The 27,017-nt window shown below is 52.7% G+C and overlaps 1 protein-coding gene across 8 annotated transcripts in view; it reads left to right on the top strand.

Moving 5' to 3' along the window:
* The window catches only part of MPP2 (membrane palmitoylated protein 2), a 28,552-nt gene extending 2,547 nt beyond the window's left edge, over nt 1-26,005 (top strand). For 6 of the 8 annotated variants that reach the window (XM_036837497.1, XM_036837496.1, XM_036837493.1 and 3 more), the window contains 12 exons: nt 305-368; nt 5,177-5,295; nt 18,270-18,422; nt 18,536-18,685; nt 19,036-19,263; nt 20,048-20,179; nt 20,274-20,379; nt 20,461-20,529; nt 20,749-20,910; nt 21,531-21,733; nt 22,063-22,191; nt 23,461-24,001. In XM_036837497.1, coding sequence (XP_036693392.1) covers nt 338-368; nt 5,177-5,295; nt 18,270-18,422; nt 18,536-18,685; nt 19,036-19,263; nt 20,048-20,179; nt 20,274-20,379; nt 20,461-20,529; nt 20,749-20,910; nt 21,531-21,733; nt 22,063-22,191; nt 23,461-23,637 — 1,659 coding nt within the window. In that variant the 5' untranslated portion in view covers nt 305-337 and the 3' untranslated portion in view covers nt 23,638-24,001. Of the gene's footprint in view, nt 1-304; nt 369-3,470; nt 3,624-5,176; nt 5,296-18,269; nt 18,423-18,535; nt 18,686-19,035; nt 19,264-20,047; nt 20,180-20,273; nt 20,380-20,460; nt 20,530-20,748; nt 20,911-21,530; nt 21,734-22,062; nt 22,192-23,460 lie in introns of those variants that run through there. The other 2 variants (XM_036837491.1, XM_036837498.1) reach the window with 2 other exon arrangements.
* The last annotated feature ends 1,012 nt before the right edge of the window (nt 26,006-27,017 follow it).

Raw genomic sequence — 27,017 nt, 5'->3', positions numbered from 1 at the left:
ACAGATGGTAGGCAGAAACAATTTTTTTTGAGTCATAAAACCTGGGTTTTCATTGTAGCTCTCTTTATTAGCTTTGTGACCTTGGGCAAATCAGCTAACACCTGATCCTCTGTCTCCTCCTCCTTGGAGAAATGGGCATGTAATATCTGCTCTTCCTGCCTCCCAGGACTGTGAGATCATTTAGTGTCAGGGCAATGCACTCTCCCCTACCTCGTTGGGTGATCCTGAGGGGGAGGCCCTTCCTAATTCCTTCCCCATTGCTTTGCCCTTGTGCCCTCTCAACCTCCTCTCTCCCCTCCTCCAGGAGAGCCATTTCAGAGCCCTTGCTGATTTCACCATGCCAGTTGCTGCCACCAACTCTGAGTCTGGTAAGAAGGGAGTGGGGATGTCAGTTTATATCAGTGGTTCAGAGGGTGCCAGGCAGGGTGGGGGCATCAGTCAGGCACTCCCACAGCTCCCTGTAGGAACAAACTGCCCCCTGCCCCGGCTGCTCCACCCAGCTGCTCAGCCATTTCTTAGGCAACTTCTATCACCCTGCTGCACCTGCCCCAGGGTGGGGCTGGAGACACAGCACAACTCACCTCCCTGGAGACCGGGGGAATGCATGCTCTGGAGAAGTCCATGGTGCAGTGCCCACCAGATGGGTAGAGTGAACTGTCACGTGCTAAGATGGGAGTGTGTGTGTGCTGGGGCACAGGAAGCTGTGCGTGGAGAATGCCAGGTCAGGAAGCCTCGACTTAGTTCTGTAGGAGGTTTTAGGGCAAGGGTGTGGGTCACCCAGACAAGCTAGGAAGCCTCAGGAACAAGCTGCATAAATTCTTGGAGCCTGCGTCTCTTCTTCTGTAAAGAGGTGGAAAGGCTATGACAGAGAAAGCACATTACCATTAAGAATATTCACAATTATTATGCTGTGATGCTGAGTTGTTACCTCATTAACACGTCACCCTGAGTCAATCCACCTCCCTTTTAGGACCTAGGTTTCCCCATCTGGAAGATGAAGTGATGGGACAAGATCAGTGTTTTTAACTTGTATTGGTCCTGAGTCCCATTGAGAATCTGATGAAAGCCGAGGGTCCTCATCATAGACAAAGTCTTCTATGCACAAAATCTGCATTCTACTCTAGGCGTTCAGGGACGCTCCCTTAAGTGCATTCAGAGACCCACCAGGTGAAGTGCCCTGTGCTAGAGGCTTTCTTAGGGCCCTAACGATTGTAAACTGCTCTTGTATTGCTCTGATTTCTCTGAATTTTCCCCTGCCTGCACGCCTCCTGCCCACGTAGCCCCTTCCCTCTCTCTAGGCTCTGCTGCTGCCTCTGCAAGATGTTCCAGGCCCCCCAGTTCGGTTAGATTGAGTCGCCTGTTCCTCTCCTCTGACAAACTGAACTAGGAAAGTGAAGGCTGCTGTGAGTGGGCCAGAGCCTAAACTGTGACACCCTTGTCCCCCAGGAAAGGCCTGTTCTCCATGCAGTGGCGGGACTGTACCAATGTCCCCAGCTTCTGCAGTCTTGGAGGGCTCAGTGCCTCCCCCCGCTGCTCCAGCCTGCCTGGGCCCCTCTGTAAGCTGCTTAGGGGTTAATTAAGCCCATCCCTGAGCCTGTGATTAAAGGCCTCTCAATCTGGGACTGTCCAGTAAACCCATTAATAGTGCCTGGCAGGGGTGTAGAGGGAGGGGAAGGCCGAGCAATTTAGTTTCCCTGCTGCAGGCCTCTTGATGGGCCCTGGTGGGGGGGGAGACAGGGCAGTGAGTGGAGCCCAGGGGGTGGGTGTGAGGGCCTACTTCCTCTGAGGACTCCTGGGGCACCTGCTCCCTTGGGTGTTGTGCCATGGGCTGCTTTGCCTTTCCATATTCAAAGGAAGAAGGATAGGAGCAAGCTGCTTAACCTCTTGGAGCCTGTGTTTCCTCCTCTGTAAAGAGGTGATGGGAGACTCAAAGCATAGGAGTCTTGTCTTTCCCTCAGGTGGCCCTCTGTGCCTGCCCTGGGGCTGGACTTGGCTCCTGGCCTCAAAAATCTAATGGTGGGTTCTGCCCCTTCTCATTTGGTGGTCATTACACTTCCCATGGGCCTGATAGACAGCTGCGCCCCTGCCTCTAAGGTCAGGTTCACCCTCCCCGTCCCCTCTGCCTTCCCCCAGAGATCCTTGCCTTGGGCTCTGCAGAGAGTGAAGCTAGCAGGGTCCTTCTACCCTTACCTATGTGTCAATATGGCCACTATCATTGTGGAGAGAGGGAGATGGTGTGGGTGTATTCCTCTTGCAGAGAGACCCCAACTCTATTTCTAGTAAGGTGGAGGAGTCCTTTTCCTGAGGGTTAGAGATACATGGGTGTTGGCATGGACTGAGAGTTTAGACAGCTTACCCCTGGACTCCAGTCCATCAGCTCTGCCCTCTCTTCCCCCTTCAGCTGGTTCCCTCCTTTCTTTGAATCAAGGCTGGGATATGGGGCTTTCAGTTGGAGCTGTCCCTTTAAATCTCTGGGTTAGTGTCCTAGTGTGTAATCCTGCTTGCTGCCATGGCAACCAGGGGTGTGCTGTGACCTGGTGTCACTCCTCAGGGAATGGCAGTCTGGTGGCAGCAGCAGCGCCTAGTGGTGGCTTCATGGGTACAGGGTCTCAGAGGAATGAATGGTGGCTCTGGGCTGGGGTAACTTTCAAATCCCCCCCCACCCCCTCCCCCCGGACCCCCTGGTCTCTGCTGCGTGAATGCTCCCTCACCTTTTCGCGTCCCCAACCCCAAGATGCCTGACTTGCCCACAGGCATCACCCCCTTAAGCAAGGGGGAGCGCAACTGGGAGATGGGGAGAAGCTGCTGCTGAGACGTGGGGTCAGAGGGCTTGGGGCGCCCTTCCCTGCCCACAGTGGTGCCACCCCTTTCCCTCCTTCTTCTCCCCCTCACCGCTTCATGGCTAGCAGCTGGGGGAGGCATTTGGGGCTTGAGGTATTTGTCCCATGCCAAAGTGGTGCCACAGCCTCCTGGCGGAGGACCGAGAGTCGTTCTTGGTGACTTCCTTAGATCCTGAGGGGGTCATTGTAAAGGAAACTGGGCTTGGAGAGGGGACTGAGAGGAGAGGTCGGAAGGCTCAAGAGGAGGTGGCAAGGGGTGTAATAGAGAAGGGACTTGCAGGAGGGGGGCGGGAACAAGACGGGGCCAAGTCCCCACCCACCTTGGGTTTCTCACGGCTGGGCTGGGAGGGGAGGGTCTCTGAGCACCGCTCCCGTTCTGAAGGGGCTGCACGCTTAACCCCCTCCCCCTGCAAACCTTCTCTCAGCCGCCTCCTCCCCTTTTAGTGGTAGGTACTAAAACTGGGGGATCCTGCCACCCGTAGGACGAGGACCCTCCCACCGCCCCTTCCCCGCCTCTCTGATACAGTCGGGGCTTTGGCCAATCAGCAAGGCGGTCAGACAGCTGAGCCTTGCTATTGGCTGACCCTGCAGCGGGCGCTCCCTGAGTCCCGCCTCCTCCAGCGCCGCCAGCCTCTGGCTGGGAAGGCGGCGGCGGCGTGGAGGCTACTCCGGGACCCCTGGGCCGGGTCGGGGGGGCAGCCATGGCCGGCAGCCCGGGCTGCGGGGCCTCCTTGGAGGATATATCCCTGGGCTCCTCTGAGGAAGCCGAGCTCCGGAGGGAAGGTAGGGAAAGGCGGGGTGGCGAGGCTGGGGGCTGGTCCTGCGGGCTTTGGGGCATCTGGAGAGGGTCCCTAGGAGCGGGCTCTCGGGAGCCTAAGGGTCTGGGGGCGCGGCCCTCCGGGAGCGCTGGCCTGGGCTGAGGGCACCAACTACCCTGGCTCAGTCCTCCCGATGGCTGGCAGGCTGGGTGTGAGGATGACTGGAGAGGGCGGGTCCCAGGATATCCTGGCAGAGCGGGAAGGGTCCCTGCCCTGGCCTCTTTCTCAGCCCACTAAGGGCCTTGCAGGTGTCTGACCAATGCCAAGCCCAGGGCTGAGCAGAAGGGGTCTGGAGGGCAGGCGTGGGTGTCTTTTCTGGAGAAGGTGGGAAGAATGAGGGGGAAGAGGTTGGGAGGCCAAGAGTCCCTGGACAGTAGCTGCCAGCTCCGGTCTCAGAGCCTCCTCCTCCCCACCCCCATTCCGTCCTGGAGGAGGGGGGCGCTGCCGAGAGCAGTGAGAGTTGCAAGGGACTGTACCCACCCCACCCCCCTCCTCCCCGGTTTGGGGGCTGTTATGCAGATGTAGGCATGGGTAGCAGGGTGGCAGAGTAATGATACCCCCTGCACATCTCTGCCCCCAGCTGGGCACACTCTTCTTCTCCCTTCCTTCCCCCAGAACCTGCCACAGCCAGGAGCTCCCACCTCTGCTGGTGGGGGAAGACAGCCCCCACCTCAGACCTCAGCAGTGGCCCAGCTTCAGGTGTTCTCAAGCCCTTGCTTATGTCCCATCCCAGGCTGAGGGTTTGCTGATCCCTGGGATGACTTGGTCTGCCCTCTGCCCTTGGGTGTCCACAACCATCCCAAGCCCCAGGGTGCCTGTTTCCCCAGCTCCTACCAGTGTTCTGGGCCTCAACCTTGGCTTCCTATGATCTGTATTAACTTCTGGGTCATTGTCTTTCAGAGCTGAAGGACCTGTAGATACCAACCAGTTTAATCCACCCATTTTACAGGAAGGAAAGACTGAGGCCTGTGAGGGACAGTGACAAGTGCAAAATCACTCTGAATTAGTGGCGCAGCTGGTACTGGATACTGGGTAGACCTTGACCTCCTGCATGGCTGCCTGCTTGACTTGCACTCAGGGACATGCTCCAAGCACCGTTTCTCTCATCCCTGAGCCCGCCACGTGCAGGTGGCTGAGTCCTGTGGCTTCAGCCCATCCAGAGGTTGAATGATGTGGTTCTCTGGTTTAGGGCAGAACCTGGAACCTGACACCTGCTTCCTTTTCTCCCCTCCCCCCACCTCAGAGTCCACTTCCTGGTGCCTAGAGCCTTCCACTTGCCCAGGCTAGCCTTACCTAGGGCCTAGAGAACAGGCCAAGGAAATTGCCCCTCCCCTCTTAGGGCCCCTGCCCCAAGCATTCAAGGAGTGCCAGGAGTGCCAGGCAGGGAAGTATGTGCTGCCGGGGAGGGGCTGTCTTCTGTGGGATATGGGGTAAGAAGGGCAGGGTTTCTATGGTGTGTTTGGGTCCCCTGTGCTCAGCTGGCACTTGTGTGTCTCACTGCCTGCTCCTTCCCTCCAGCCATGCAGCAAGTCCTGGACAACCTGGGATCCCTCCCCAATGCCACGGGGGCAGCCGAACTGGACCTGATCTTCCTTCGAGGCATTATGGAAAGTCCGATAGTGAGATCCCTGGCCAAGGTAGAGTGCTCCAGGGAGGCTGACACAAGGGCACTGTGCCTGGGGAGGCATAGTGCGTGGGGGGATGTTAGCCACAGGGGTGCTGGGAATGGGGCACGTGGCACCGGAGACCCCCAGAGGGGGGTATGGATGGACATCCATGCCCAGGTGATGAATCTGAGCCACTGCAGGTAGGGAGGCTGCCCCCACGCCTGACTGGTGAGTGTGTAGATGTGCCCACGTGGATGGGTGTTTGGTGACTGCCAACTTGTAGAGGGTATGATTGGTTAAGGGTGAGCATGCCTGTGCTTTGGAATCTCCAGAGTTCATCCTGCTTAGCTTTCTGCCTTTGGGCATTTTGTGCAGAAATCTATCTAAGGTCACCTGCCACATATCAGGTGGGGGAGAGACTCACTAAAACAGAAAGTTCTAAAGCACTTTGGTAACAGCAGTGATAGAGGCAGATGCGCTAGGCGTTTGGGGAGTGTAAAGGACAGATGCCTGACCCATCCCAGGGTGGGTAGGGAAGACTTCCTGGAGGAAGGGCCATGTGTGCTGAGTCTTGAAGTATGAGGAGGAGGGGCAGGGCATTCCATGGCGTGGAATGTTGCTTGAGCAGAAACAGAGGTGAGAAAGAGCCAGAAGTGTACAGGAGCTGCAAGTGTCAGCGTGAGGCTGGAGCTTTAGGTGTGAGACAGGGAGTGTGAGCTGTGGAGATGTTGGCAGCTGTTGGCAGCTGGTGAAGGGCCCTGGGGGCTATGCCTGGGGCTTGGGCATCGTCCTGTGATGTCCTGTGAGCAACTTGGAGCCTTTTGTGGGTTTTATTTATTTATTTATTTATGGCTGTGTTGGGTCTTCATTTCTGTGCGAGGGCTTTCTCTAGTTGTGGCAAGTGGGGGCCACTCTTCATTGCGGTGCGCGGGCCTCTCACCATCGCAGCCTCTCTTGTTGCAGAGCACAGGCTCCAGATGCGCAGGATCAGTAATTGTGGCTCACGAGCCTAGTTGCTCCGCGGCATGTGGGATCTTCCCAGACCAGGGCTCGAACCCGTGTCCCCTGCCTTGGCAGGCAGATTCTCAACCACTGCGCCACCAGGGAAGCCCCCTTTTGTGGGTTTTAAGCATGGGTGTGATGACGGCACACAGGTGTTTTAGGAGCATCCCTCTGGCAGCCACAGGGAGGATGGTTGGAGGGTCATGGCTGGAGTTGGAGAGACCAGCGTCGGGGATGGCCCTGAACTAGACCTGTGGTAACAGGGCTTGAGGGAGGGGAGGATGAAAGAAATATTTAGGAAGTAAGTTGGCAGTACTTGATATTTGGGTGTGGAAGGTGAGGGGTGTGGGTAGCCACGCCCCTGGGATTCTGCACAGGGAAAGTGTGAGGCTGGTGCTGCCTTCAAGTGCGATAAGAAGCAAGGATAGACTGGGGAGGGGGCGGTCCTTCGCTGAGGAGGACGAGGAGCACTCCCAAGGCTGGGAGTCGCAGGGAATCATGCTAATGGCTCAGATTTCTCAGGGGAGGCGGGCAGTCTTCTGCTGGCCATCAGGGATCAGGGGTTGAGTGGAGCGGGGCGGAGGGGGTGATTTGGAAGTGAAGGTTCAACTAATTAATAACTGAAGGGAAGAGAGGGAACCCACCAAAGCCAGGGAGCAGGATCGACAGGGCTCCAGACTGTCAATCCCAGGGTGGGGGTGACTCAGGCCAGAGACACAGAGGGTGGCTTTGGTCCAGGGCTTGTGCTGGATGGGGGCTGTGGGAGGCTGAGATACAGGGAGAGGTGAGAATGGTCCAGAGCATCACATCTGGGGCTGAGGTGGGAAGGGGAGGGGATATTGGCCAGGAGCAGACAGAGGAGCAGGGAGAAAACGGAGGTGAAGGCCTGGGGGCTCTCCGGATTTGGGGATAGAGTGTATAGCTGGAAGAAACGAAGGCCGAGGTCAGAGAGAGGGTTGGGAAGTGAAAGATTTCCAAGGAGGACAGTTCTGGGGGTGACATGACAATCTAGGATGTGGCTGCAGTGGACTGGAAGGTCATCGATGTTAAAGGAGTCTAGGAATTGGGACTTCCCTGGTGGTCCAGTGGTTAAGACTCTGTGCTCCCAATGCAGGGGGCCTGGGTTCGATCCCTGGTCAGGGAACTAGATCCTGCATGCCGCAACTAAAGATCCAGCACGCCACAACTAAGACCCGGAGCAGCCAAATAAATAAATAAATATTAAAAAAAAAGAGACATCTAGGAATGGAGGGCTCGTGAGATGGGGTGTCTACACAGGTGTTGGGGTGGGGAGGAGACTGGAGGCAGTCCCAGGGTCTCCAGTGAATGGTGGTGAGCGTAACAAGGAGGTTGGCAATGACAGTGATGGCGGGGAGGGGGAGGGCGGTACAATCAGGTGATGGGTCTTCCACAGGGTGAGGGTGGGGACTCTGTCACAGGACAGCTGTGGTCGGCCCTGACATGGGGCATGGAAGGGGACCAGGCTCCCTCGCTACAGGGGATGCTGTGTCCCGGGGACACAGCCTGGTATGTTATCATCTGTGGAATGGCTGAAGACCAAGGGCAGTCGTTAACGATGGAAGATGAGAGGTGTGAGAGGGTCGCTAGTGGGAGGTTCTGGGGAAGAGAAAACTGAGCAGATTGTAGGGGACTGGAGAAAGGCAAGTTGCTTCTCATTCGGTGGTCAAGGATTGGATTCATGTGTTAAAAATCAAAACAAGGAATTATGCATGTTTCATACAGAGAGATTACGAGCTCCTCGAGGACAGGGATGTCTGCTTGATTTGCTACTGTATCCCCAGAGCCTAGAACAGTGCCTGGCACATAGTAGGTGCTCACTGAATATTTATTGAACTAGTGAATACAAGAGAGTGTGTAGAAAAAGCACATAACAGACCTCTGAGTACCCATCTCCAGGATGTGAATGCTGGCCATGTTTGCTTTAGTTCTTGCTCTTTCTTTTCAAGAAATAAAAGCATGATCCAGTGAATGCCTCTCCCCTTTTCCTCATTTCCACGGCTTCCCCTGCCTACAGGTGACCCCTGGCTTGAGTTGATGATGCCGTTCCCCTGAATGTGTGCCTGTCTTGCCTACGCATGTATTTAGATGTAAACAATGTGCCCCTGTTATATGTGGTTTTAAGCTTTGCGTAATGGAATGATAGCGTAAGCAGCTATGGTTTTTGAGATTTCTGGTTCATATAAGTAATATAGTTATTGACATGCGTAGAGATATAGATTCATTTGAACTGTTGTGTGGTATTCCAATAGGTGAATAGAGCCCAGCGTATTCATTTACTGGTTCCCCTACTGAGAGACAGGCACAGTGTCGCGGACTTGCCTCTGTAAAGCACAGAGCTGCTGTGAACATCCCCATATCCATCTGCTTCTGCACGTGGGTGAGAGTTTCTCTAGGGTGGACACTTGGCAGTGGAGTTGCTGAGTATGCACATTTGAACCTCAACGTCTGTAACCTTCCAAAGCTGACTTCACAGTTGGATTTATTAAACCACATCATCTCTGAGTCACTCTAGCGATTGCTTCTATAGCGGGACAGCCAGTGAAATAAGGAGGGGCTCTCGGGATGCAGAACCTCTGGGTTAGAAGATCCTCTAGCCAGCACCCTCCAAAGTGTGACCCTCCCACCCCCACCCCCATGGCATTCCTCTCTGATGGCCTCGTGGAACCCATTTGACAGCTCGCCAAAGATGGGATTGCTGGCTGGATGGCTCTGTCCTTCACTTAGTCATTGTTATCTGTCCTCTATTCAACAAATATCTATGGCGTGCTCACCAAGTCCCAGGCACAGTGCTAGGGCTATGGCAATGAACTGTCAGAAAGTTTATTCTTCTCCTGAGGGAGCCCGAGTCTGTCATTTTCTCACTGAGCCCTGCAATGTCCCAGTCCTGGGACCCCTGCCTGATTGAGAAATTACCAATGTGCTGTGTCAGACCGTAAGTAAACTCCCTTCTCCAGGAGTGTTCATGGGGTAAGCCGGCTAGAATTTCCTCCCAAGAAATTCCTAGAATGGTTCCAGTTGTGCATTAACGCAACAGAAGGTAGTGTGGACATGTCTTCAATGCTGAGACCCCCGTAAGAGGCTCAGGGGCTAAGGAAACCCAGTGACTTCTCTCCATCTAGCTGTGAAACAAACAGGAAGTGAATCTCCATAAAGGCCCATCTGAGCTCAGTAAAAATCTTTCCGATCCCTTTATGTGTGACCCTTTACAATGCAACTTTGCCAGTCCTCTCATCAAAAGGGAGAGTTTCTACTCTTCAGTCTGGGCTTGACTGCTTGACTTGCTTTGGACAACAGGACCTACTTCTTACTCTTTCTCACCTATTTTTTTCTTTTTTTTTAAATAAGTTTGCTTCCTTCAACCAAGGGAATGTCACTGCCCTTTTTTATAATTAATTAATTAATTAATTAATTTTTATTTTTGGCTGTGTTGGGTCTTCATTTCTGTGCGAGGGCTTTCTCTAGTTGCGGCAAGCGGGGGCCACTCCTCATCGCAGTGCACGGGCCTCTCACTATCGTGGCCTCTCTTGTTGCGGAGCACAGGCTCCAGACGCGCAGGCTCAGTAATTGTGGCTCACGGGCCCAGTTGCTCCGCGGCATGTGGGATCCTCCCAGACCAGGGCTTGAACCTGTGTCCCCTGCATTAGCAGGCAGATTCTCAACCACTGCACCACCAGGGAAGCCCTCTTTCTCACCTATTTTAATGATTATGTATACACAGATCAATTTCAAACCTATTAGACAAAGTACTTTGATCAAAGGTCCAGCTGCAAAAGCTTGGTGGCCCAGAAACCCACAAGAGTGGAGTCCAATTGGAACCCCATGTGGTAGCTATTCACCTCCTTCCCTTACCCTGATGACTCTCCTCTCCAGGGATGCGGCAGATGATGTGGGAGGGGCTACACTGGGTAGATCTGGGACCAGGGAGGAGCAGGTCCCTGAGGGGACAAACCCAGAGAGATACAGGTTCTGAAGGAAGTCAAATTTGGCAGGCAGATCACAAATCCAGAGGGTTGGCTACAGACAGCAGGTGGCAGCCTGGCAGGTGGGTGACATCTGGGAGCTCTGACATGGACCCAGTAACAGGTGTTCCAACAACGGACAAGGCCACGGCGAGAAATCAAAGGCAGATGACATTCAGAAATTTAGGTAAATTGTTACCAGCTGACATCTGCCAGCTGGGAGGCCTGTGAACTAATCCACATGAGATGAAGAAGAAAAAGCACAGGGTTTGGAGTCAGAAGATTCACTGGCTAGCTGTGTGACTTTAGTAGGTCTGAGAACCTCTCTGAGCTTCAGTCATTTCTTCTGAGAAATGGGGATAACGATGCTTACCTCTCAGAGTTGTGGTTGGGATAAGGGGAGGTCATGGACGTGGAAGCATTTTTAAGCCATAAAGAGTTGTTATAATGCAGTCTTGGCCATTGGACTAGAGTTCATAGGGAAGGCTCCAGTCCTATGGTAAGGGGGAGGTGAGAGAGCTGGCAAAGCAAGGCAGGGCCTTACAAGAATGAGGGGCCAGGAGGGTCACTAAGATGGAGACTCTGACCAGGGGACATGACAAACAGAGGCTACAGTGGTGGGGAGCCCAGCGCATCAGTTAGCTTTTGCTGTGTAACAAACCACCCCACAGCACAGTGGCTTAAAACAACTTTGATTTATGTCTCATGATTTTGTGGATCGGTTGGGTGGTTTTTCTGGTCTGAGCTTGCTCAGTTGGGATGGGGTAGTCAGTCACGTGTCTGGTGTCTCAGCTGGGAAGACTGCAATGTTTAGGATGGTGTGATCTCTCATCCTCTAGGAGGGTGGCCCAGGTTGCTTCACATGGTGGTCTCAGCAGCCGTGGAAGACCAGCCGCCAATCCCAGGCACTTTCCAAGCCTCTGTTTTGCATCACATTTGCTCTTGTCCCGTTGTCCAAAGCAGATCACACGGCCAAATCCAGGTTGAAGAGTCCCTTTCCTTTCTGGCTCACCACACTCTGGACTACTTTCAGATTTTGAACTACTTAATTATGAGCCTGGGCTTCAAATGAGAATTCTGTCTCCTGATCAGAGAGGTTGGAGTGGGAAGGCAGAGGGAAAAAGATTTTCAAAGAACGGCTGTGTGGCGTTTCTGCATCTGCAGTTTACATCCGGCTCTGGATCGGGAGCTGGCAGATCTGGGTTTAAGGGCCGGCTCTACCATTAGCCAAGTGTGAACCTGGCCCAAGTTTCTGGTCTATAAGGAGCTTGAGCCCCTGCTGTGCTGAGGGTGATTTTTCAGAGGCGAATTAAGCAAATGGTTACCACAGAAATTCAAAACCACTCTCCTGGCTGTGGGGCCTTGTGCCTCTAATACTGTAGTGTGTGCTGTGCAAGAGCACACTTTCTAAAAACAGGCGCCCAGATAGTGACACCACAGCTGTGGGGACACTCAGGAAACTTTGACAGGAGTCCCTGCTGTACACCCATGAGCTATGAAAAGGAATTCATTTTACCCATTAGAGCCTCGGATACTTTATTGGGAAAATGGCCTTGATACTATTAATCTCACAGGGTCATTGTGACATTTAAGTGGAATGTCTGTCAAGTGTGTTATTTTACCATCAGACATGTATATACCCCCTGGGAGAAACTCTCACATGTGCACCAGGAGACATAGACTGGAATGTTCATAGTAGTACTGTTCGGAATGGCAAAAACCTGAAACGACCCAGATGCCTTTCAAGGAGAGAGGAGATGAATCAGATATGGCATAATCACACGATGGACTGTAATACAGCCATTAAAGTGAATGAACTAGGACTTCCCTGGCGGTCCAGTGGTTAAGACTGCACGCTTCCACTGCAGGGGGCGCAGGTTCAATCCCTGGTCAGGGAACTAAGATCCCGCATGCTGTGTGGTGCGGTCAAAAAAAAAAAAAAAAGAATGAACTAATGTGATATGGGAAAAAAGAATGAATCTTAGCAAAATAACATTAAATGAAAATTAATATTAAGTGAATATGTGTTCACCTAATATGAAAAATAAGAGTAAATCTTTGCAAAAAAATAGTAAGTGAAACAATTTTTCACTTAATACTAAGTGAAAAAAAAGATCAGGCCTTGAGGAATCATATATAGCATGATTCCCTTTTTTTAAAGGTTAAAATAACTAAAAACAATATTTATTTTAGGAATATGTTGAATACATATAGATATAATAAAACTATGCAAAATGAGAAGCCAGGGCATGATGAACACAGGGAATCAAGATGGTGGTTTCTGAGTGGGAGAGGTGGGTAGATGGGTGCGTGGGGCATGTGATTAGATGCAGGATATTGTCAAGATCCTCCTCTATGGTTTAAGTGGTGGGTACTTAGATCCTTGTTGTATTATTACAAAAGTACCTAATTTAATACCAACCAACTCAAAGGAAGCCGTGCACAAACCAATGATGAGAACACATCACGAGCCAAGGATATGATTAATCCAATTCTGAGTTCCCAAAGTCCCAGAAAAGTATGTTGCAAATTGTGACACATGTTGGGTGTTCTCAGTATTGGTCAATCAGCTGTTTGGGTCAGCCTGCTGGTAGTGTTTCTTTTGTATTTGAATGATTAAAGGTTGAAAGTTTCCTCTGGCCCATGAAGGTTGGGCTTGGAGAGCTGTGATCTTCCATCTGTGGGTAAGACATCCGGGGGGGCCACAGGCGGAGGAATGGATCAGCCTAGGGGGAGGGGTCATTAAGTCAAAGGTGGGAGGTAAAAGGCATGGGAGACACACTGGCTTCCTGCTTGGTTAGGTGAGGGCTTCTGGGGAAACTTGTCCTCCTCATCCATGGAGCAGAAGATGCTAAAGCTAAAATGGGCAACCTCTATGCTTCTCACGTAACCTGGGCCAGAGCTAGCTCCCATTAACCCGAAGGAGCCTGGCCAGGGTCACCATGGTGAGATGGTTGCAAGCCTGAGTGCCTTTGTTTATTCTTGAAACATTTCCTGGGGCCTTGGGCTCTCAGCATGTCTAGACACTGGTAACGGAGTCAGGGTTGCTCTGTGGGTTGTGCTGAGCTTAATGAGTAAAGATCACATAGGGTTTGGTGGAACCTTCTGGGGCATGTCTCTGCCCTCTGGCTTCTGAGGATCATCAAGGCATAACAGGTCTCCGAGTACTACTCCTTTGCCCCTTCAGTTGTCTGTTTCCCCAGCAGGGAACCCTCTGCCCAGCCAGACTGTAGGAGTCAGGCTGAAATGCTGCTCCCCCAGCAGAGGATGATTTAGCGACAGTGGGGCCAATATGCCTCCCTGTGTGGGATGCTACTTCCCTGGCCCGTTTGGAGAAGAGAAGACAGGAAAGGAGCGAGACTTTATTGAGCACCTGCTGTGTGCCAGGCACTGTGTCCATCTCACCAAATCCTCAGAGTATCCTTATGAGATGTCTTTAAAATCTCCCCATCTCATGGGCTTGAACAACTTTCTATTACGGAAATTTTCAAAAATGTTTCTTGAACCCCCATCATCCATTATCCTACTTCAACATTTAACAACTCATGAACAATCTTGTTTTATGCATACCTCCACTTCCTCCTCCTCTCTCTCCTGAATTATTTTGAAGGAAATCTCAGACATAATTTTATCTGTATTTCAGTTTGTATAGATAAAAGATAAAGATTCTTAAAAAAAATTCACACTATCATTATCACACATAGAAAATTAAGGAATAATTTTCTTATGGATTTTTATTAGATGGTATTGGGATACCTGGATAGTCATTTGGAAAGATATCAAAGTAGATCCATACCTCATACTGTACATGAAAATAAACTTCCAAGAAGATCAGAGACTGAGAAAACAAACCATACACATTCTAGAAGGAAACATGGATCTGTGTGTAAGGAATGCCTTTTTAAAAAACTATGCCTCAAAATTCAGATGCATAAAATGTTAATAAATTTAACTACATTAAATATATATTTTTTGCATTGACAGAAAAACATAAGCTGAGTCAAACGACAAATGACAAACTGGGGGTAAATATTTGCAAGAGGTATTACAGATAAAGGGCTTATTTTCCTAATATAGAGAATGTTTAAAAAAGTGAGAAAAAGAAAGAAACAAGATCTGATGGAAAAATTGGCAGAAGACATGAACAGACAGTTCACAGAAAAAGATATACAGATGGCCTTTAAACATATGAAGAGCTGCTCAGTTTCACTCATAATAAGCAAAATGCAAATCAAACCCCACTGAGAGATGGTTTCTCATCCATGTGATTGGCAGACATTCAAAGGTTTGATCACACACTCTGGTGGCAAGGCTTCAGGAAAGTTTCTCATCTAATGCTGGTGGGATGGCAAAGTGGCACAAGCCCCACAGAGGGGAGTTTGTCAATATGTAACAAAACCACATGTGTATTTACTGCTTGACCCAGCAAGACTTGTGGAAATTTACATGAAAGATCTTCTCCACAGATATAGAACAGCTATGCCAAGGCTATTCACTGCAGTTTTATTTGAGATAGTAAGATATTAGAAACAACCTAAATACCCATGGAGATTGGTTGAATAAATTATGGTACTCCAGTCACACAATCATGCAAATGTAGTGATTGAAAAATAACAACAATAAAGGAAGATCTCCACAGAGCGGCATAGAGTGATTTCCAGGGCATATTGTTAAATAAAAAACCAAACAACAAACCAAACCAATTAAACAAACAAAAGCCCCAAGGTATCAAAGAGTGTACATAGTGTTCTACCTTTTATGTAAGAAAGGGAAATATTTATTTATTTTTGTGGAAAAAAACCCAGATAGAATAAACCAGAAACTAATGAAGATGATTACCTTTAGAGTGTGGGTGTAAATGGGGTAGAAGGGATGAGGATGGAAATGAGACTTTTCTTTTGAGTTTACTTTTTATATAGATTTAAAATTTGAGGGACTTCCCTGGTGGTGCAGTGGTTAAGAATCTGCCTGCCAGTGCAGGGGACACAGGTTCGAGCCCTGGTCCGGGAAGATCCCACATGCCGCAGAGCAGCTGAGCCCGTGCACCACAACTACTGAGCCTGCACTCTAGAGCCCGTGAGCCACAACTACTGAGCCCACACACCTAGAGCCTGTGCCCCACAACAAGAGAAGCCACCGCAATGGGAAGCCCGTGCACCGCAATGGAGAGTAAACCCTGCTCGCCACAACTAGAGAAAGCTCGCGCACAGCAACGAAGACACAGCGCAGCCAGAAATAAATAAATAAATAAAATTAAATTAAATTCTTAAAAAAATTTTGAACCATGCGAATGTTGTACATATTAAAAAAGATTAAATTAAAAAGAATGGGGGCTTCCCTGGTGGCGCAGTGGTTGAGAATCTGCCTGCCAATGCAGGGGACACGGGTTTGAGCCCTGGTCTGGGAAGATCCCACATGCCGCGGAGCAACTAGGCCCGTGAGCCACAACTACTGAGCCTGCGCGTCTGGAGCCTGTGCTCCGCAACAAGAGAGGCCGCGATGGTGAGAGGCCCGCGCACCGCAATGAAGAGTGGCCCCCGCTTGCCGCAACTAGAGAAAGCCCTCGCACAGAAACGAAGACTCAGCACAGTCATAAATAAATAAATAAATAAATAAAAGAACGTGAATTTCTTTAAAAAAAAAAAAAAAAAGAATGAAAAAGGCACACCCTGAAATTAAGTGCAGATAAGTGAATTTATCCATATATCAAATTGTTAGCATAATCCTACAGAAAAAGGAATTAATTTAAGTAACTTTTTTCTCGCAATATTCTGACTGTATTCCCTAAGTGGGATATATACTAAGGCTATACTATTTAATATAGTAGCCACTAGCCACACGTGGGTATTTATTTAAATATTTAAGTTAAAATTAAAATAAACTAAAATGCTGATATATGATTAAAAATTATGTTCCTTAGTTGTCCAAGTCACATTTCTCAATTGCCACGTGTGGCTAGAAGCTACCACAGTAGACAGCCCAGATATAGAACATTTCCATTAATGCTGTAAGTTCTTTTAGACTATTCTGAGGACAAAAAGAATGCAGATAAATCTTGATTTTTACTTAGTAGTTTTGTGATAGGTAGTAGCAGTAGTTTAGCAAATCTGAAACTTTTTTGAATATTGAAGGACAGAACAAATAATTAAAATATATTAATGTTCTTGGGGAAAAGTTCTTACCAAAGGAGAAGGGAGATACAAATATGGAATGGGAGAAGATAAGGAAAGTATTGTAGAGTTTGATTTTAATGAGAACTGTCAGAATCAACTAACGTCTACTGAAGTAATGACACCCTAGAATCAATGAGCACTGAGTGCCCAGATCTTGGTTTCTAAATACCATTTCCCACCAAAAGGAATCAGGGTTCCTTGGGGAAATTGCTGATTCCAGAACCAGGGTAGGGAAAGTACAAGGTGAGCTCATGGTGGAAGGAAGAGGTGCTCAAGGACTGATGGGAACATGTCAAAAGGCATGCTTGGGGCTCCCCTGGACAAATGTGGGATAAATTGAGACAATGAAGGTAGTGATGGTGATGGATTAGAACACACTGAGTAAAAAAATCCATAGTCCATAGATATGGGGAGAGAGAGAAAGAGAGAGAGAGAGAGGGAGGGAGGGAGGAGGAGTGGGAGGGAAAAAGGAAGAGCTTTTATAATAGAATGCCAACTAAGACATGTAGATAATGACTATTTTGCAACCCCCCCATATAATAATAATTGATTCAGGCAAAGGCCATAAATGGATACTAAATCCATTAGTGAATGATTGTTGGGGAACAGAATAGTCACACAGTCTAAAAGTGTGGGAAAACCACAAGATCAGTTATATAGAACTCTTGCCACAATGATTAGCCTGAGTCTAAAGGTGAGGAAGCAATCAGATAAATCCAGTTCTGGGGCACTTTACAAACTACTGGCCCGGACTCTTTAAAAAATGCCCTGAAAGACTAAGAGTTATGGGAGTCTGTTCTAGATTAAAGGAGAATAAAAAGATGTGACAACCAAATTTAACATGTGATCTTGGTTAGATTGTAGATCAGAAAAATAAAGCTATAAAGAATATTTTTGAGACAATAGTGAACATGGACATGGACTGTCTATTAGATAATATTATATCAGTGTGTCAGTGCTGAATTTCTCGCATGTGACAATGACACTGTAGTTTATATAGCAGATCTCCTGTTTGTTCTTAGGAGATTCCTGCCGAAGTACTTTGAGGCGAAGTACTTTTTGTCTGCAACTATCTTTCAGATGATCCAGAGGGAAAAAAAAGTCTCCATGTATATCCCTGAAATGGGACTCCTTTCTTCCCACTTAACGTAACATAACTCTCCCCGCTGGGCTCGTCACTGGCAAAGGCTTCCTTTCCCCTTTTCAGAGCACCTTGTCACGGAGCCCACCTTGTCATGGAGCCCATGCTCATTGTCATGGAGCCCAGAGTCAGTAGAGCAACAAGGAGGTGCAGGGCCTTCTCCTGGTGCCATGTACTGATATCTTGTCCCCTTCTTCACTGGGAGCACTGGGCCCAAGGCTTGGAGACCCAAGTTAAAGTCCCTGTGACCTTGGGCAAGCTTCTCCACTTCCCTGGCTTCCTTAATCTGGGCTACAGGGTGTCCAAGACCCCACCCAACCATGATGTTGGGTGGAAGAAGCTGTCCTTGAACTCAGATGCTTATAGGGTCCTGGATGCTGGGGACAGTTTGATGATTTTAATGGCCCTCTGTGGCAAGAGATGGAAATGAAATTTTATCCTTTGGATTCTCTCTTCCCTAAACTGAGTCCCCATCACTGTTTTGGGGGAGAAAGGAGAAAGCAAGGCACCTGTGCGCACGTGTGAGTGTGCTTGTGTCTGAGTGAGTGAGGCTCTGAGACTGATACCAGGAGCAGTGCTGTGGCTGGGGTCTAAAGTCAGCATTTGGGGGTGGGAAGATGCCTGGGAGCTGGTGGGGGGTGGTGCTGTTTGGTACCCCAGGGCTCTTGGGGAAGCATCAAGTTTCACCTGTTCCGCCCCCACCCCCAGGCCCACGAGCGGCTGGAGGAGACGAAGCTGGAGGCCGTGCGGGACAACAACCTGGAGCTGGTGCAGGAGATCCTGCGGGACCTGGCGCAGCTGGCCGAGCAGAGCAGCACGGCGGCTGAGCTGGCCCGCATCCTCCAGGAGCCCCACTTCCAGGTTTGGTCCTCTCCCGGGCTGCTGGGGTGGCGCCGGCAGGAGGTTAGAACTGGGATGGGAAGGGACCTCGGGGCACTGCCCCATGGTCCCTCCTCTTCCCCCCACCTCCCCAGTCCCTCCTGGAGACGCACGACTCTGTGGCCTCAAAGACCTATGAGACACCACCCCCCAGCCCTGGCCTGGACCCCACGTTCAGCAACCAGCCCTTGCCTCCTGATGCGGTGCGCATGGTGGGCATCCGCAAGACGGCTGGAGAGCATCTGGTGAGGGCGCTGGGCAGCGCCAGCGGTGGAATCTCGGGAGGGGGGATTGAGAGTAACCGGTGGGGATCCAGTCTGGTCAGGAGAGGGCTGAAGATGAAGACGGGATCAGCTCTGCCCAGGGTCGGGCGCCAGCGCACCCAGGAGACCACAGACATTGTGACTCTCTCCATTCTGCCCACTTTCAGTCCACTGGTGCCCCTGTAAGTAAAGAATTTGGGCAGAAGATGGCAGAGAAGGTCGCTATGAGGGTGGGGGTGGAAGGGTAGAATGGAGGGGCTCTTAAGAGACCCATTTGAAGATTCTGACTTGGAGCAGTTGGCGCCTCATCATACCCGCCCTCCGTCCCCCAGGGCGTGACATTCCGCGTGGAGGGTGGCGAGTTGGTGATCGCACGCATTCTGCACGGGGGCATGGTGGCTCAGCAAGGCCTACTACACGTGGGCGACATCATCAAGGAGGTGAACGGGCAGCCGGTGGGCAGCGACCCCCGCGCGCTGCAGGAGCTCCTGCGCAACTCCAGCGGCAGCGTTATCCTCAAGATCCTGCCCAGCTACCAGGAGCCCCATCTGCCCCGCCAGGTGGGCCCCTCCACCGAGCCCCTCACCCAGCACAAGGCCCAAGGGGTGGCTGAGCTTCCCGGCGGCCAGGGTCACAGGCCTCCTGGTGGGAGCCCCTCCTCACCAACCAGTGTACTCAAAGCAAAATGCATCTGGTGAATGCGGTCACGCGTTTGCCCTAGTCTTGGGCACTCATGCGCACGTGTAAGGGATGTGCGCGCGTCTAAAGCCTGGAGTACCTGAGTGTACAAATGAATTCCTGCATTGTGTGCAGCCCTCCATGTGCCTACGTGTAGGCACGGGTGCCCAGAATTGGGTTGTCATGTGTCCTATACAGCTGCCTTCAGGTCGGTGGATTGTGGAGGTCTCGCTGCTCTGCTCACCTCTCCTATTGGCTGTCTAGCCTTTTGCCAGAGCCCTCTCCTCTGAGGGAGGGTGTAGGGGGATGGGGGGATCTTGCATTAGGTGCCAGGATCATGTTCCTTACCAGGTGATCCCACCTTCTTGGTGGGTAGGGCCAGGGCCCCAGGCCTGAGCAGATCCCCTATCCTTCTGAGTCCTTTTGTTCTGGATGCAAAGGGAGGCTGGTACCAGGGAGGTGGACCAGGCAGGCCTGTGGCATCATGCCTTTAGATGGGCAGTGCCAGGGTCTCTTTCATCTTTGTGAGGGGAGGGGGCAGAAGGTGAACTGTGTGACATTCCCACACCCCCACCCTCGGGGTAGGGGTGGCAACAGGAATGGGCATCGCCCCCTCCAGCCTTCCCCTGCTTCTTCCCTTGACCCTTTGCCAAATCCCTGGCCCAGGTATTTGTGAAATGCCACTTTGACTATGACCCAGCCAGAGACAGCCTTATCCCCTGCAAGGAAGCCGGCCTGCGCTTCAATGCTGGGGACCTGCTTCAGATTGTAAACCAGGACGACGCCAACTGGTGGCAGGTGAGCCCTGGGCACCTGTGCTGTCTCTCCAGGTATGGCGTCGGGGGGCAGTGAGGGCTTACTCAGGCACATCTTTGTCCCACGGTCATTTCAGGCGTGCCACGTAGAAGGGGGCAGCGCTGGGCTCATCCCCAGTCAGCTACTGGAAGAGAAGCGGAAAGCCTTTGTCAAGCGGGACCTGGAGCTGACACCCACCTCAGGTACAGTCCTCCCCCCAGACCTCTAATCTGGGATCTGATGTGGCCCTGCCTGGCCTCACTTGCTCATCTCCTTATGGCCAGGGACCCTGTGCGGCAGCATTTCAGGAAAGAAAAAGAAGCGAATGATGTATTTGACCACCAAGAATGCAGGTGGGTGTTGGGGGCCCCTTCCCCCATCCTCCTGCAGTGCCCCCTCCCTCCCCCACCAATGACTTGTGCCTCTCCTGGATCTGATGCCACCAGCCCTGTCCCTAAGCCCTGCCCTGTTTTTCCCTCCTGCCCTTGGCCCCAGCCCTCTTGTCCTTGGCCTCCCTGAGAGCCCAGCCCCAGCCCCTTTCACCTGATGAGCAGCCATCTCCCTGTGTCCAGAGTTTGACCGCCATGAGTTGCTCATTTATGAGGAGGTGGCCCGCATGCCCCCCTTCCGCCGGAAAACCCTGGTGCTGATCGGGGCTCAGGGTGTGGGCCGGCGCAGCCTGAAGAACAAACTCATCATGTGGGATCCGGATCGCTACGGCACCACAGTGCCCTGTGAGTGGGGGCTGGGTCCTGCTGCGTGGGAGGCAGGGAGCACGAGCTGCCCTGGGGGCCAGGGCTGGGTCCACTGAATGGGCATCTGCGTAGGCCCCAGGTTAAGTGATACCTTTGGGTGTGAGGTGTGTGGTGCACGCCCTCTGTGGGTGGATGTGGGAACTGCAGGCTGGGGAGGGCGGGGAACCATTGGCCACGTGGGTGGTGCGAGCCTTACCTTTCCTTCTCTCATGTTTCACTTGCTAAAAGTCCAGCTGGGAACCCATGTGAAACAGGGCTATGAGCTGTGTGTGGCCTTGTGGAAAAGAGAGCTTCTGGTGACAGAACCAGAGGCAGGAACCTGAGTGCTGACCCCAGGTCTGCTTGGCCTTGCTGTGTGGCTTTGGGCTGCACATTGCCCTCTCTGGGCTTCAGTCCTCCATCTGTAAGCACTGGGTTAGAACAGTGATTTCTGAAGGTCCCCTCAATATGGACGTCTCGAGTCTGTGGGTGCCAATGGTGAGGGCGAGGGCAAGGTGTGCGGGAAGGCAGCAGGGCTGCTTGGTGCAGGTAGAGCACGAGCACGTGTGTCTGAGGTGGTGTGGCCTGCCTGTGCCCATTCGGCCCCTCCTTCCCCCTAGACACGTCCCGGAGGCCCAAGGACTCAGAACGGGAAGGCCAGGGTTACAGCTTTGTGTCCCGTGCGGGGATGGAGGCTGACATCCGTGCTGGGCGATACCTGGAACATGGTGAATACGAGGGCAACTTGTATGGCACACGTATCGACTCCATCCGGGGCGTGGTCGCTGCCGGCCGGGTGTGTGTGCTGGATGTCAACCCCCAGGTACTGCCTGGCCCGCTCCTTCCCAGCCTGCTCAACACCTCTCTGGGTATTCTGCTTGACCCCCCAGTATTACCCCATATATTTCCAAGTACCCCCCTATAATCCCTCAACTACTGCTAGGGACCCAGCCCACCTAGAACCTCTTTCTCAGCCTCCTGGACCCCCAGTCACCCCATCCCCAGCCACCTGCCAGCTATTTTGCCGTTCATCCCCAGGACTCATGTCCCAGAGCCCCAGGTCCACATTCTCATCTAGTCCCAGGTACCTGTTCTCACCCCCATCACCCCAGATGTACATGGGGATATACTCCTGGCCCTCCTCTTCTGCAGGCAGTGAAGGTCCTGAGAACAGCTGAGTTTGTCCCTTATGTGGTGTTCATCGAGGCCCCTGACTTTGAGACCCTGCGAGCCATGAACCGGACGGCGCTGGAGAGTGGGGTGTCCACCAAACAGCTCACGGTGAGGGCCTCTAAGGTGTGGTGGGAGGGGTCTAACGGCTGATTGGGGTGGTGTGGGGGGCTAGCTAGAGCCGAGGAAGAGAAGAAGGTGGTGTCGGGAAGGGGAGAGGCGCCCACCTGAGGTACCACTGAGGTGAGCCTTGCGAATCCCACTTTATAGGTGTGGGAATGGAGGTCTGAGCGAGGAAGTGAAGTGTAGAGTCAGGGACACAGCTGGCCCGGGGCACAGGAGCTTCTGCCAGGCCCCCTGCTCGGTACACTCTGTGGGAACAGGGCTCCAGGGGAGCCGGTGGGAGATCTGCGGGCAGAGGTGGGCTGTTTACAGCTGGGGGTAAAGCTGAAGGGAGGGAGGAGGCCGGAGGCTGGAAGGCTGCCTGGAGGGACCAGTTAGCATCAGGGGGGAGGCAGTGCAGGGAGGAGAGGCTTCAAGGCAGGTGTTGCAGGACCCCAGGGCACCCCTCTCCCCCCAGGGACCCCTTGGAACAGCCTTCCCCAGCAGGTGTAGGGTTTGCAGAGCTCTGAACTCAGGGGTCCCTCTGCTGGCCACTTATGATACTGCAGCTCTCAGGCCCCAGTCAGCTGCTCAGACCCAGGAGAAAGGTCCGGGCTGGGCTCCCCACTGCTGCAGCCTGCTCTGGCCACAAACAGGGCCTACTGGAGCCCCTGGGACACAGCTGGGTCAGTCCTAGAGCTTCTGCCTCGGCTTATGTAAGTCAGTATTCAAGTTCCCTTCCCATCCTTGCAGGTCCAGCTTGGGCTGGGTCTGGAGAGGGGGTTGCCTCGGGCCCTTGTGGGTGGCCCTAGGACCAGGCGTGGCAATTGCCTTTCAGGCTGTCTAGGTAAGGGGACCTAGTCAGACTGAAGGGAGCGCTGGCTTTGGAGTCAGGCAGACCCCGTTCAGCCATTGGCTGGCTGTGTGGCCTCTTTGTACGTCAGTTTTCTCTGTTGTAAATGAGAATAATTAGTCCTGCTTGCAGAGCTGTAGTGAAGATTGCGCTAGTTGCCAAGTGTTTAGTGCAGTGCTTGGCACTTCCTAAAGGTTATTTCCTTCCTCCCTTCCCACCACCCATCTGTCTGTCCACGGTTACAGGAGAGCTGCCTAGGGGCAGGCAGGGAGGGGCTGCTGCCTCCCTAGCCAGGGGGTCTGTGCCTGCCATGGTTGGTACTTTGGGCTTTGGGGAGGGGGCTAGACGGGGCAGGCTGTGGGTCCTCCTGACGCTGGGGGTGCCAGGGGGATACTGATGGGCGGGAGGTCCCCTTGTGCTGGCAGGAGGCGGACCTGAGACGGACAGTGGAGGAGAGCAGCCGCATCCAGAGGGGCTACGGGCATTACTTCGACCTCAGTCTGGTCAATAGCAACCTGGAGAGGACCTTCCATGAACTCCAGGCCGCCTTGGAGAAGCTGCGCACGGAGCCCCAGTGGGTGCCCGTCAGCTGGGTGTACTGAGCCTGTTCTCCTGGACCTCGGCCCTCTGGGTTGTGACCCAGAACCCTGAATCCGTCCCCTTCCCAACCGTGAGCCCCAGCCATGATCCTCAGCTCCCGTTCCCGGCACTCTGGCTCTATCCCTGGGTCATGGCCCCGAGTCTGGCTTCAGCGCAGGAGGAGTGCACTGCCAGGGAGGTGGGTGTTCGTGGGGCACCTCTGTGCCCAGGTGCTACCCACTCCCAACGTTCACTGGCCACCAGATGTCCCTCGCTGAGGGCCAAGCCGTGCCCCGGAGTGTCGGAATCGCCTCCATAATGCTCAGTCCAGAGAAGAGAAAAGCTGCTTTGGGACCACGTGGTCAGTAGGTACACTGTCCCCACCCCTCTCGCCAGTCACTTTTTCTCCTCTGGACTGGCCACCCTGACCCCACTCCTGGGCTGCTCCTACTTCTCGCCCCTGCAGCCTAGGGGCAGGCCTTAGGCTGGTTCCCTGTGGCCAGGTGTGTACGCGGCCCCCCAGCGGCTAGGCAAGCCCAGGCGGCGGCGCCAGCCTGGTGCCATCCCGAAGGCTGGAGGAGCCGAAGCACCAGCCAGTTGTCGCCGCCAGGGAGCAGCACAGTTCTCTGCCCCCTCGGAACGGGGCTGGCTCCCTGTCCTTCCCTCATGCACAGCTTTTCACTGCCGAAGTCTCTCCACAGACTTCTCCAATGTGCCCCTGACAGGCCAGCTCTGCTCCCCGCAGGGCAAGGGCAGCAGGGGACTGCGGGCTCAGCCCAGGCAGGGGTGGGCTGGAGGCTGAGCCCTGTGATGAGGAGCCTGACGGGAGAGCTCCCAGCCCCCTGTGGCCCGTGGTGGGGGCGCGTCTGGGCTCCCTGTCCGTGGTCATTGTCCATTTTGGTCTCTGTGGCCGGGTCCAGCTGCCCACTCACATGAGGGCGGCCTGGGCGCTGAGGAAAGGGGAGGGCTGGGCCACGGAGAATGGCCTTGGAGGACGTTTGCGCCCCAGCAGACTCCCCGCACAACTCCAGGGGGCGCCATCCACACTGTAGTCTCCACAGCTTACGGTTCCGCAGGCTGCGGTGCCTAGTCTGTGTTTCTGCCACTGGTGTGTGTGTCAGGCTTAGTTTTTGGAGAGGGGAAGCAAAGGGTTGTTGTGCTTTGGAGGTCACTCTTTGGGGCCCCGTTTTTGGGCTCCCCATCAGCCCCCCATTTCTTATGAGACCCTTTTCCCAGATTCCAGAGGCTCGGCCCTCCCCAGATGTCTTCCTGCGTTCTCCTGTTGTCCCCCCACCCTCAATGCCACCCTCCAGTCCTTGAGGAGGGCAACTGTGTAAAATAGGAGAATCCCTTTTTTAAAAAGTATGCTGTCCTTGACTTCCCCGGACATCTCATCCCTCATCCTTCTCTGTGACCCTTCCCGGGGTGAACCTGTCCTTGTAGGGGACCCCCCCATGACCGCCCCCCCAGCCTTTGTGCTCCCCAGTTCTTCTGTCTAATCAGTCTTCGCTGCAGTGTCAGCCAAGCTGGCCCCTGAGCCACTGTGTGCCCATTTCCTAGGGAAGGGGAGGGAGAAGAAACAGAATATTTATTACAAAGTCAGAAATATATTTATTATATTAGGGATCTCATTTGCATTTGCCTAGGATATGCAAATGAGATGTAAAGGTCAAGTCTACTTCCATCTCATTTGCATAGCTCTGCATCCACTATGCAGTCAACTTTATGTTCCTCTTTTCCCTTTAGTCAATGTTCTTTTAATTTATCCTCAATTCAGCTCTCCCTTGCTTCACCCTCACCCTCAACCCAAGGGGACTGGGAGTGGGAGGAAAATGAGGTGTTCTCGTGCTGGCCCAGGGCCATGGGGTGCTTTGTTCATCCCCACCTCAGCCGGGAGACTGGGGAATAGAGGCAGCTACCCCCTCCCCCTTGGTTAACCTCCAAAGCGCTCTGATTAGAAGACCATCCTCTTTGATGGGAGGTGGGGCTGGGCACCTTGCTGAAGGGTTGGCACATGGCCCTTCAGGGTGAAGCTCCAGTTACTGTTCTGGCACCTTCACCTCTGGTGATGCCTGTGGGTTGGGCCCCTCCTTTCCCATCTCTATTCCTCTCTGAACAGCATTCTACCTCCCCTGCCTTAGCCGTACTCCGGGGACCCGTACTGGGTTGGAATGGGTGTGTGTGCCCACCGCATTAGCCCTCGGGTTCCATCCTCCCTCTTCCCACTGTGGACGCTTGTATTGAGGAACCTCAGGATAATAGGGCCCTGCCCCCCTGTCCACACTCAGTCCCAGCCCAGCTGTCCTTCCCCCGTCCCCTCTCTCAGCCATCCAGTTCTTGAGCTTTCTCTCTGATTGGTTTTCTTTTTCTTTGATTAAATGTGAAAGCAAAGCTTCTGGGCTCTGTTTGTCTTTCACTGGGGTCGGGTGGAGGGCTTTGGGAAAGGTTGAGAGTGGGGAGCACAGCATAGATGATTCTGGAATGGAAGCTGGAGTGACATGTCTTGCGTTCTGTGATGTCTTCTGAAAATTCCTGTCTCACCACTCCACACTCCCCACCCCCAGAAGATGCTCCTGCTAAATGCTTATATCGAGGAGTCTGTGAGCATCCATGGGGGCCAGGGGACTCAGGGACCCCATGGCTAATCCACCCAGCTTCACCTGGAACTTGCTGTGTGGCCTTAGGCAGGTTCCTCTGCTTCTCTGGGCCTCAAGTTCATCCTCTGTAAAGTGTCATGGCCTCTCGCAGGGCTAATGCTAGGATTGATTCTAGGTGCTTAACAAGAGCCATAGAGAGCTGGTTGAAATGTCACCCCGATGTCACTATGGGTGTGTGGTTGAGGGGTCAGCCTTCCTTCCCACCTGAGTTCCTCAGGGGAGCCCAGAATGCTCACTGAGGATTCTCAAGAGGGGGCTTTGGCTGTTCCCTTCTCCCTGTGATGACCAGGTGTGGAACTGGCCCCCTTCCTTTGACTTCCCCCCAAGCATCCGTTCACACAGGGACGAGTGTGGGGCTAACTTGACTGGTGATTTGGAGGCAGCCATAGGGGTTTATATCACCCACCTGACAGCCCTGATGAGAATTTAGACCTGAATATTAAACACCCCAATGCTGAAATGTCCCTTGACCATTCCCAGCACATAGAATGTTTTCCTGGCCAACTTTTTCTTCTTGGGTCCCCCTGCTTCCCTCCATGTTTCTGGGCCCTCTCCTGCTTTTTTCTCTCATTTCTGGACAACTTTCTCCCCATCTCCTGGGGCACCCCCGGAAACTCAATATTTCTTTACTATACCTAGCAACTCCACACTTGTAATTCTGTCCTAATCCAGTGGTTCTCAACCCTGGTCTCACATTAAAATTGCCTGTGGGGTTAAAAAATACAATTGCCTGGACCCCAATCCAG

The sequence above is a fragment of the Balaenoptera musculus genome, chromosome 20 (genome assembly GCF_009873245.2).
Source record: "Balaenoptera musculus isolate JJ_BM4_2016_0621 chromosome 20, mBalMus1.pri.v3, whole genome shotgun sequence".
In the NCBI taxonomy this organism is placed as follows: domain Eukaryota; kingdom Metazoa; phylum Chordata; class Mammalia; order Artiodactyla; family Balaenopteridae; genus Balaenoptera; species Balaenoptera musculus.
The sequence above is the reverse complement of the archived record's forward strand: the minus strand, read 5'-3'. Positions and strand labels throughout refer to the sequence as shown.